This window comes from Plectropomus leopardus, unplaced genomic scaffold (assembly GCF_008729295.1).
Source record: "Plectropomus leopardus isolate mb unplaced genomic scaffold, YSFRI_Pleo_2.0 unplaced_scaffold2310, whole genome shotgun sequence".
In the NCBI taxonomy this organism is placed as follows: domain Eukaryota; kingdom Metazoa; phylum Chordata; class Actinopteri; order Perciformes; family Serranidae; genus Plectropomus; species Plectropomus leopardus.
In genome coordinates this window covers 1-12134 of record NW_024625048.1, presented here as the reverse complement: position 1 = coordinate 12134, position 12134 = coordinate 1, and the positions used below count along the sequence as shown (strand labels likewise).

The window sequence follows — 12134 nt, the reverse complement described above, 5'->3', positions numbered from 1 at the left end:
TAAGGTACATTTTTGTGTCAAAAAATAAATAAAAAAAATAAAAAATGTCCAATATAACTGAGCATAACTATTAAAAAGATAATCATAAAAATACAAAATAAATCACAAGTAAATAATAAATGAATTACAATTGTACATAAGACTTTGAATAACTTTTCTTTTGTTAAAATATTTTTGTTAAAATGCTATTCATCTGGTAAAAATGAGTTCCACAAACATATATAGATTTGTTCAAACAGTGTGAATCACTATGAAAAAAATGTATATATAAATATTTTTGTTAACAGTGATAATCAGTCATAGAAATAACAAAATGCATAACTTTTAATGGAAATATGCACAAGGAAAGTAAAGAAAAAAATAAAATATATACAGTATTTTTTCACAAAATAAATATTATTTAATAGAAACAAATACCAATTGTGTTCGAAATCATTCTTTTATTTTATTAAAAAACTTTATATAAATTTAACGTTTATATTTTTTATTTGCATTACTTCTACTTCAAACAAAACATTTTTAAATTGTAGTTTTTATAGTTTCCTTGTTTTATTTTGGTGAGTGACGCTAGTCATGTGACCGCCCGCCTTGGTCACATGACGTAGATAGACGCCGAATGAGCAGAGGGGAGCATTTCCGGCTTATAACTCTGCCTGTTTCTTGATATTTTGTGTATTTATTCCTGAACTCATCGTCTCAAAAGTAACTTTATCGCGGTTTCTTTGTCGGAATAAAGACAGCGGTGTCAGGACGTGACTGAAACATGGAGACAGGAGGCCGGCTCGCTGCTCTCTCGTTACTTGTGTCCGCTGTGTTTTCTGCCGGTGTTTATACTTTCAGCCCTGATCAGGTACAGTCAACAACATATCAAAGAAATACGCTACAACCCTGTGCAGTATCATTACTGCGGGTACATGTTAAAGCTGTGAAAGGCGTTAAGTGAACTTAATTTCAGTGATAAAATGGATTTTGAGGCGCCAATATGTTTCTGTTGTTTTGTCAAGCCTGTGTACTTTTTATAGTAAGTGGTGGAAGAATTACTTAAATCATTTAGAAATAGTGTCACTAAAAAATCAAAATTTCACTTAAACAAAAGTAAAAAAAAGTGTTATCAGTACAATATACTCAAAGTATACAAAGTAGGTGTGAGTATAATAATATAACTGAGCCATTATTATTTATGACTGTAAAAAGTACTCAAAAGTTAAAGCTGGTTAAGGTAGTACTAATTTTAATTGTTATATATATATATATTTTTTTTTTTTTGGGTGTTCAAGTTTCATGGAAATAGTTATAAAGCATTTAGTTGTACAGTTAAAATAGGCACTCATACATTTGTTTTCAAAGTTTTATGTAATAAATAGACTAAAATACAAAGTATTTGACTATTTGACGTTTTAATGGTAAATGAAAAAGAAAATATAAAAAGAATTTACTAATGAAATCCATCTTTAAACAGTTTAAAAGGGATTTACAAAAACACAATGTAAAACAGTCAATAAGTGCACAATTCAAATATAAACAGATGAATGATGAATAAATTATGGGATTTAAAAAATCTTTTTCAAAGGTAGTTAAATCTTAAATGTGTTATGTACTACGGATCATGCTTTGTTTGTAAAATCTTGATCTGAAAACTGGTAGCTATAGCTGTCAAACAAAGTGCCTCTAAAATGTAGTAGAGTAGAAGTATAAATTAAAATACTCAAAGTACAAGTATCACAAAATCTTCTTTCATCAAAACACAATTGTGTACTAATACAATAACCTAATAATAATAACTAATTACATATAACCTAATGATAGGTTATATGTAATTAGTCACATTCCAAAAGGTTCAGACAGTCATGGAAAACCTGAAAAAGTCATGGAATTTCTAATATTCCAGGCCTTAAAAAGTCATGGAATTAGTTAAAATCATTTAAAGTGTTTAAAAAATCAAAGAATTTTGTTGTTTGTAATGATAGTAATTGTTAAAATAATCATCCAACCATAACCAGTTATGAGAGACTAGAAATTTAAATGATAAAGTACTCCTTGAAAAGCTATTGAAATTTTGAAATTCGGTACATGGAAATGTGTGGGAATACTGATTCCACCACTGTTTTATAGTGAGAATGATTTAGAGCCTTGAAGTTTAGAATAGACCAAATAAAACAAGTGCTTCCTGAAATGAAAGCGTGATCATCGCCTGCTTGTGTCACCTGACACCTGATGCATCCTGCAGATAATTCATATGACCGGTTCTCCCAGCAGATATTTTAACTCTTTCCCTTTCCCCCAGTCAGTCAGCCTCTCTTCATTTTCTCGTCTTTCTTTCTCTGCCGTCCAGATCGACCCTCTGCTGTATGAGGAGCAGCTGCTGTGGGTGAGCGGAGCCATGGGGCAGGTGAACACCTACAGGATCCCCCTCCTCACCTTCACCCCCAAAGGAAGCCTGCTGGCCTTCGCAGAGGCTAGAAAGTCATCGGCCGCCGACATAGGAGCAAAGTTCATCGCAATGCGGGGGTCCACAGACAAAGGCAAGAATCGTCACCAGACGGTCATGAAACAGTCAGACGTATAAAACACACTCAGCCTGTGCGCACTAACAGAGTGGGCGCACCTAAAACAGTCACACATGGATGCTCCAAACAGTAGTTAACTATCACTTCACCGCGCTGAGCTTTCCGGTTTCTTTTGTGTCATAAAGAGACGAATTGGACAAGAAACGCCAGTGAAAAACTTTAAAGGGATAGTTCACTCCAAAATCAAAAAAATCAGTTTTTCCTCTTACCTGTAGTGTTATTTATGAATCTAGATAGTTTTGGTGTGAGTTGCACAGTGTTGGAGTAGAGATGTCGGCGCCAAAAATACATTTGAAAAACTCAACAGTGATGTCTCTTTGCAGAAATCGCGACTCGGTTACTGCAGAGAAGCCAAAGACATTGTTGTGAGCAGTTTCATGTATATTTTCCCTATGCTGAACTGCACCTGATAACCAGAGCAGAAGGAAGTGTGCAACTACTGTGAGCTCACCTGAGCTCGTTAATGTTACACTTCAGCCGAGGAGGACGCCATTAATGTTTACATCTCGCAATGTCACGAGCACGAGCCTCTTGTCCATGAGTCGATGCACACTTCCTTCTGCGCAGTGATACAGTTGGAGGGTGTAGTTCGGTAGAAAAAAATTGCTCATAACAAGGTGTGTGGAGTATTTTGAATAACTGGGTCATGATTTAAGGAAAATGTCTCAAATAAGCAAAGAAGAAAATGAATTTGTGCACAACTTGATGCCAGGTTTCAGTACTTGTTGTTGATTCTCTGCTTTATGGATGCGTTTCGGGCTGTGAAAAACAAACGGTTCAATATTCAGCCGTACTTATTACAAAATACGTGATGACACGCAGTGAGGTTAAAGTTTATGTTTGTTTGTATCTCAGCTCTTTAAGATACGGTTAAACAGAAAAAAAAGGAGTAGAAAACTCACAAAACCTCAAAACAAGACATGAAAGCATAAAGATAAAAACATCAAATATTTACATTAATGCTTTTTTGAGCTACAACTAACGTTAATTTTCATTGTCAATTAATCTGTCAGTTATTTTCTGGATTAATCTATTTGTTGTTTGGTCTATAAGATGTCAGAAAACTAAAAAAAGAAAGAAAAAGTTGATCACTTTTTCACAAAGTTTTAAGATCATGACCTTAAATGTCCCTTTTCATCCACAACTCAAAGAAATTCAGTTTACGGTCATAGAAGAGTAAATAAACATACATTCTTGCATTTAAGAATGTGGAATCAGAGAACTTTTTCTTTCTTTGAAAAAATTGTCAAACCAATTAATCAGTTTTCAAATTATTTGGTGAATAATTTAAAAGTTGACACTTGATAACTTTATTGATTAATCTTTGCACCTGTAATACATTTCTCCAAACTGACGCACAAACAAATGGAATATTTTAGTGGTATTACAGAAAAGATTTTATACATCGTGCACACATTCGAATCTTTGCATTTTATGAGACAAAACGTACAACTGCTTGACAAGATAAACTCTCTGAATTTATACACATTTATTGCTTTGAAACAAAAAGCTTGACGCTCAAAAGCAGAAACAGAAAGAGACAAATGTAGAATTTTAAGTTTTGTCAAGTTGTGGTCCATGAATGGAAAGTTTAATATCCAAAAATAGCTAAAATAATGTCTTTTTTTAGAATAAAATCAGGAGTAAAAGATTAAATTAGTCTGAATTTGTGCCTGAAATGTCTTCTGCTCCGTCCCTCCAGGAAACACCTGGTCCCCGACCGCCTTCATAGTCGATGATGGGGCGCAGCGGGACGGCCTCAACCTGGGCTCGGTGGTGGTGGACGAGGAGGTGGGCTCAGTGATTCTGGTCTACTCGGTCTGCTTCCACCTCTACAACTGCCAACCGTCCAGCACCATGATGGTGGAGAGCAGGGACGACGGCCTCAGCTGGAGCCAGCCCCGAAACCTGTCGGTCCAGCTCGGAGTGAAGAACTTTGCTCCTGGGCCGGGCTTCGGCATCCAGGTGAGAGAGAATGAGACAGCATCATGTGATGACTGCAGCTGTCTTCTAGCTGTAAAGTGAGATAAAATGTAAGCTTTATTACAGTGACGCTTCATGCATGTGACATTGTTTTTCCTGTGATTATAAGATCCCGTCAGATGAGTCATTCACATCACGTACATGATGATTAAAGGTGTTAAAGTGAAATTATAAAGGCAGAAATCTTTGTGGGTTTGAAGAAACATGAAGTCACAAAAACCTCCCTGCAGCAATAATGTGATCATCTTGTGCTACCAGGCATAAATATCTTGTTTCATATGCCTTTATGCTTTAGGAAGCATTAGATATAACTGTGTTTTTGGATTCCATTGATCTTTCAATGATATTCTGTCAGCAATATTCAATTTTTAAATAATAGAGAAAAAAACGGTATCAGACTTGGCTGGAGCTGTAAACTATTGAACTGTATGAAATCTGCACACTCGTATCTCTGCAGAAATATTTTTTATTAGCAAGGTTTCAGTCAGATGCCTTCCTCAAGGCATGAACTGGATCCTGATAAACAAACGCATTTTTAATTTCATGAAGCTTTATGAACACAAATGATCGACATGATTTGGTCAAAATAAAGAAGTGAAAACTGTCTTACTTCTAGTTTCGAGCTTGCCACATATTTTTCTTTAAAATTAGGAAGCATAACAGCTCAAAGTAAAAAGGGTTGGCAAACTGTGTAAACTCTTCAAACTCTGAAACTGCTACTTGGCAAATGTGCCAAACTCAGCCGACCTGTATCCATAAAGAGGAACAGCAGTCACAAGTTAAAACTAACCAACAGGGACATGATGGACTCTGATATTCACTGGGTACGGACAGATGCAGTTAGAATAACACTTAATAATAATAATAAAAAATAAAGATTAATAATAATAATAATAATAATATAATAAACCTTAATAATTATTATTAAGCCTACTAAAATAAAAAAAAAAACAGACAATATGTACAAAATACAATAAATAACAGAAAATAGACAACTACACATTGTGCGACTTTGCATATAAAAGACAAATACTACTAGCACTAATACTAATAATAATTTTATGGAGCACCCTTTTTTACTATTAAATTAAGCCTTTTTTTATTCAATTTTGTTAATTTTGTCATGCATTTTTGTGTGATATTTACCCGTTGCAGATATATTGGTAATATATGGGGAGAAAAATAATGCATAATGTTAAAAAAAATGTTTGAGATCACTGACAAACCTGTTATATATGTATAATGTGTGCCTTGTTAAATTGTATTATATTCAAAAATAAATTGAAGCTTTTTGTTTTCGGCCTGTTAAAACGAGCACACTGAACGCATTATGAACTGACAGCAGTGCATGTGAAGTGTTTGCAGCAACAGAATCATTATATAATTGGAGGGTTTTTGTAATCGTGCAAATTAGTTGCTTATCCCTCTCCACAGTCTGAGTGGAGCATCTGTACGGCTGTTATGAGTTATTATGTTTCTGCTGATTTCCGCCAGATTTTAGGACACTAAACCTTCTGTTCGATTGCAGCAGATCGGGCACTATGAATAATTATTATGATTTGTTTCATGGGATATTGTAGTCTTTGTAGACGCCACATTACTTTTAACTAATTATATTAAGTGTTGATCACATGAAGCAACCTTTTGTTTTAATTTTAGATCCCAAACATTATTATACTATAATAGATTTTGTTAATATGTTATACTGTATTATAACATCATATGCTAATATAGTGTTTTATTATATTGTATACTATATTGTTTCTATTATATTTCTACAGAAAAACATAATTTACTTAATCATATTATTTATTATTCTTGTGTACACTGTGTCATACACTATACCTTGCTGGCAGTACGTCACTCTTATCTTGTTATTTTGATTTTAATTACTTTTGTGTTGTTTCCATTTTGATTTCTATTCTGATTTTTAATTTAATTACTTTAAATGATTTATTTTGTACTATTTGTCTGCTTTTTATTTCGGTCCCCGTACTGCTGCAACACCTGGATTTCCATTCAGGACTCAACAAGAATTACATGTAGTTTAGGTTTTAAAATTGAGCTGACATCTTTGTTAATTGTGTGCTGAGTTCACATGTTTTTGTATCTTTGCATTACAGAAGCGCTATGAACCAGCTAAGGGGAGGTTGGTGGTGTGTGGTCATGGGACGCTGATGGGAAACGGAGTCTTCTGCATCCTGAGTGACGACCACGGGCAGAAATGGTACAATGGCGCCGCACTGAAGAGCATCCCCTACAACCAGGAGAAGAAAGCACAGGACTTTGACCCTGACGAGTGCCAAGTATGTTTGCTGACGTGTGTGAATCGCGCCATGATGACCATATTTTCTGTAACAGCTCACTGTAGAGTTAATGGTGCTATATGTGGCATTTTAGCATCCTATAATATCATTTTTGTCCCTTTGCCCTCTTGAAGATGAGACTTCATTACATCAGAAAGTGGTTACAGTTTCTCACAACAGCCCAAAAGCATTAAAATATCTCAGAATTATGAAGTTTTCCACACAGAGAGTCCCACTCATCCAGTCATGTGCTCATCATTAGTCTGCGTAAACATCATTGTGACTTATGAGCAAAACTGACTTTCTTTTACCTGCTGATGACCCCTTCAAAATGACCCATTATGTCCCCATCTTATATTGGAGACATTTATGTGAGTTTTATTTTGTTTCTCTCGACTCTAATTAAAGCGTGTTGTACTATGATAAAATTATTATTTATTCAAATGGAGTCTGGTGGGTTTGCTGTGATTTTGGGGCTGTTTGTGGTTAAACAAAAAGGATCTCACTCTTTAACAAAAAGGATGGACTCTGTATGGATCCTTTATATAATGTTGTCAGAGGTTTATAATAACAATCTGAGTCTGTCATTGGCAAAAACAAACACTTTTCATGGAGGTAAACTGATGGTGCACAAATGCCCCAAGTGGTTACATTGCAGCCTTTTTCTCCAGCTGTCAGCTGCAGCCCGACGCTCAATAGTGGCCCAGATTAAAAGATTATTGTCTTCATTAGTCACTAAGATGCAAAAACATGGACTAATAGGTTCCAGGTTAAAAATATTTAAGTTGCCTTTGTGTGATTGCCTTCACTGTAACGATACCAAGGTGTCATCAACATTATCAAGTTTAAACCCTCTCTGCTCCTCTGCAGCCGGTTGAGATGACGGACGGCAGCATCGTCATCAACGTGCGGAACCAGAACAACTACCACTGTCGGTGTCGCATTGTGGTCCGCAGCAATGACGGTGGATTGTCGCTGCCGATAGACGATCTGTTCTTTGACTACGAGCTGAAGGATCCGGCAGTCGCAGCTGGAGCTCTGCAGAAAGACGGCGTGCTCTTCTTCACCAACCCCTCCAATGAGCACAGCAGTAAGACTCATCACATCTTCTCCCTTCCAATGTCCTGTCACTGATTCAGTGGTGGAAGTAAAAGTAGAAAAATACTCTGTTAAAAATAAAAAAGCTGCATTCAAATAGTCAAAAGCAAAATGTACTAAATTTATCAAAAGTATTTGTTTGATAAAAATACCCCTCCTTTAGAATGTTTTGCCACAGCTGGTTGTGGTTAATTTTACTTATTTTTTAATACTGTTGGGTACTTATATCTATACCAGCGCTTATACTTCGTAACTTGACATTGTGTTTTATGCCTTTGCCCTGGCAATAGCCGAGGCCAAGAGGCAGCATGTTTCCAGGTTGTTTGTCCGTCCCATTCTGGTGAACGCAATATCTCAAAAACACCTTGAAGGAATTTCTTCAAATTCAGCACAAACGTCCAGTTGGCCGCAAGAATGAACTGATTAGAATTTGGTGGCAATGCGTCAGAGGTCAAGGTCACTATGACTTTGCATATGTATATTTCTTGTCAATGAAGAACACCTTAAGAGAACTTTTACAAATTTGGCACAAACATTTACACAGACTCACCATTGGACTGATTAGATTTCGGTGGTCAAAGGTCAAGGTCACTGTGCTCTTGCATCTGTTTCATTTTCTTGAATGCAATATCTCAAGAACAGCTTGAGGGCATTTTTTTCAATTTTGGCACAAATGTCCACTTAGACTTAACAATGTACTCATTAAAATTTGGTGGTCAAGAGCCATTGTGACCTTGCATACGATTCATTTTTGTGAATACAATATCAAATAAACGCCTTTAGAGAGTTTCCTCAAATTTAGAACAAATGTCCACTTGGGCTCAAGGATAAATTGATTAGATTTTGGTTAGATTTTGGTGATCAAAGGTCACTATGACCTCAAAAAATGTGTCTGTGGCCAAAGCTCAAGAATTAATTTGCTGATTATGACAAAATTTCACGTCTAATAGAATAAATTGATAAAATGATAATTTTGATGAATTTATACCCAAAATGACAAAGGTCAACTTCACTGTGACATTATAATGTTCTGCAAAAACACTCCTGGCCATCACTCAACGCCATAACTCAGGAACCGACATTTGGCCAGATACTGAATTGACACTATTTTTGGGAATCCATCTTAAAACTGCGCTGAAATTACAGATCCTTTGTGCTGCCGGCTTGAAGTTGTGTGTGAAGTATCCACGATTTAGAATATCTAGCTTATTTGCATCAACATCCATATCTGAAGCACTGTCAAGTGTCATGGCAACATATGAGTCTGGACAGACATGGATGTAAACTGCAACATCACTGGTTCGTGGAGGCATGCAGCCATGAGGCAGTAATTCAAGTTTTATGTTAAATCTTAATATGGTAAGTAGGTATATCTATAAAATTACTTGAGTAGAATTTTGTAAAATATTTTCCTCTGAAATATAGTGGGGTACATAGTCATTTAAAATATAAATACATAAGTAAAGTCTCTCAAAATTTGACTTTGAATTTTCAAAGTTGAGTTAATGTATTGAGTTACTTTCCACCACTGCTGCTGATTTCCTTCATCATCAGCTATCCATACTAACTTCTTGCCCCATCTCCCTCAGGAATCAACATGACCTTGCGTTGGTCGTTGAATGATGGCAAAACTTGGGAGAAAGAAGCAGTGCAGATTTGGGCGGGGCCCAGCGGCTACTCCAGCATCACGTCACTGGTCAGCGGCTCTCCAGAGGACCAGAAGTACATCTACGTAATCTACGAGAAGGGCCACAAAAACAGTGTCGAAACTGTCTCGTTCGCAAAGATCCACCTGTATGGCGGCCGGTAGAGCATGTGAGACGCAGGTAAGCAGACGAGCATTAAGTCATTAATATCAGCTGGTACAATGTAGGAAAACTGTTAGTCTGACTGCTGTTGTAATTTCATCATGTGTTTATCTCCCAGATTTAAACATTGGAAGGAAAGGGAAACAGGAAGCTGTTATTTACTCCCACGACTTTCTCAGGAAAAAATGAAACACTTTTTCACACTATAATATGGACTATGGGGAAATGGGAGGCACAACACCATGAACGTGGAAACGGTTTGTGCTCAGTGTGTGATGATCTTAAATGCAATTTTGTCTTTACTGACCTTTCTCTTCTCTTAAATTCCCACATTTGATGAAGTTACAGGAACTCTTGTGTCCATTTTTCTGTGTTCAGATATGTTGCCAAATCTATGTATGTTTTTTTTGTTGCTAAAAGCATTTGCACAGCCACAATATTTTTTATTTTATATCCTTGACAGAACTAAAATATGACCAAGCAAGGGACAATTAAATGTAGAAGAATATTTTTAGACCAAATATACCAGTTTCTAAGCAACTTTAAGGGTAACTTACTTATTTTTCAACGCCGAGCCTATTTTCTCATGTTTTAGTGTCTAAGTGATGAATGGGAACAGCAATTTCTAAAATTGGTCCAGTGTTGAGTGAGACTTCTGTAGCTGGCAGCGGCGAAACAGGCTGCAATGTAACTACTCTGGGCATTTTGCACAGTCAATTTACATGTGCTATAAGTTGTTGTTTTTTTTGCCACTGACAGGCTCTAATTTTTATTCTTAGTCTATCAACATTATGAAAAGCTTCCCAATGTTGAAAAGTAAGATCTTTTTTGTTTAACCATAACCAGCCCCAAAATCGTAGTTGTTAAACCCACCAGACTCCATATAAATAAACAGTTATTTTAGCGTGTATAGAGCGAACATATTTCCATATCTAACTGGCTGAATTAAGGGTTTATTTCAACCAAACCGGAGTTGGTTATTGTTGGTTAAGAGGATGGCTTCTCTGAGTTTTATTTTGTTTTTGTCAACTTTGAATTAAATGTTTTTAATGAAGATAAAATAAATGTTTGTTAATCAAACAGTAAGGATCTATGGGGATCCGTAATGTAACATTGTCAGAAATTTATAATAATAATCTGAGTCCGTCAGTTACAAAAACAAGCACTTTTAGTGAACATAAGTTGACGATGATCAGTCACCCCCTAGTGGTTACATTGCAGCCAGTTTTGTTGCTGCTTGATTCAGTGCTTCCTCAATACTGGACCATTTCCAAAAACTGTTGTCTCCAAACATGTTTTACATTAAATGTTGATAAGGTCCTAAAAATATCACACTTGTGTCTCCCTTAAAGAGGAAAGCTTAAGACTTTTAGCAGTTTGAACATGGTGTTAATGCAATATAGATTTCAAACACCTCTGACATCTATCACTAATTCACCTCACAAACTGACAGTCACTGTATGTAAATCACTGTTGTGAAATGATTCCTATTTGCTCGGATGAAAGAATTTAATGCTGAAGTAGCCTACCTTTAATTCTTTTATTTGGATCTGTGCTTGTAATTATAATTAATGCCTTTACTGAAATGCGAGTGTGCCATGAATACATGCTGATTGAAAATGGCTCTGCCTTTATAAAACCTGAAATTGTGTGAAATAATGTGAATAGACATATATGGGGTTTGAGTGGGTTTAGAAAACAATATAGATAGAGTAAAAAAAAAAAATGTGTGTGTTTGCTTGAGTGTGAGTGAAGAGATGAGAACATAATGTAGCCAAAGTACCCTTTTTTGTACTTGTGCAATTTGCACTTGTGCAAAATGTATTCTGATGTTTTGTAATCAGCCTGAAATTCACTCTACTGTACAAATTTGGATTCTCTTTTTTCCAAATCAAGTATCCATTTATGCCCTGTATTACCAGCACTGTGCATGGAGCTACATTATTATGATGCAGGACATTAATTGATCTGTACAATCTGTAAAATAAATAAATGATTTCTAACAATAATGGGCAAAGCTGAGCTGATTTGCAGAGACATTTGTGATTTAGGTAAAGAAATCATACAATTTCCCTCCTGGGCAGAAAGTGATGCAGCAAAAAGGACCTGAATGTACACATTATTATCGCCATAGACCCTTCAAAACTGACATTGTTTGTGTTCATCTGATTGTGGAGTTTATGGAGACGTTTTTGGAGGAACCGCTTCAACTCCCCCATCCCCAATCTGAAAACAGAAAAATTATTATAATGAGAAAAATGAAACTGCAAAAAGAACCAGTTAGGATAGCTCATGTTATGAGATACCATGACATTTTAAATGTTATATTAAAAAAAGCAAACCATGAGTTGTTGCTCATCAAAAAGTAAGGA

General features: G+C 35.8%; 1 protein-coding gene across 1 annotated transcript; it reads left to right on the top strand.

Moving 5' to 3' along the window:
• Positions 1-616: 616 nt before the first annotated feature.
• Positions 617-11771, top strand: LOC121966101 (sialidase-1-like). Its single transcript, XM_042516203.1, has 7 exons — positions 617-850; positions 2333-2522; positions 4270-4532; positions 6674-6856; positions 7727-7946; positions 9544-9780; positions 9881-11771. The coding sequence occupies exons 1-6, from the start codon at positions 764-766 to the stop codon at positions 9762-9764; spliced, it is 1164 nt and encodes a 387-aa protein (XP_042372137.1). The 5' UTR covers positions 617-763; the 3' UTR covers positions 9765-9780; positions 9881-11771.
• The last annotated feature ends 363 nt before the right edge of the window (positions 11772-12134 follow it).

Excerpts from the sequence above, each read along its gene's own strand:
- LOC121966101 (XM_042516203.1), top strand. The coding sequence starts at position 764 with ATGGAGACAGGAGGCCGGCTCGCTGCTCTCTCGTTACTTGTGTCCGCT. Across the intron at positions 4,533-6,673 it reads GGCCGGGCTTCGGCATCCAG|AAGCGCTATGAACCAGCTAA; the intron begins GTGAGAGAGAAT and ends TTTGCATTACAG. Across the intron at positions 6,857-7,726 it reads TTGACCCTGACGAGTGCCAA|CCGGTTGAGATGACGGACGG; the intron begins GTATGTTTGCTG and ends GCTCCTCTGCAG.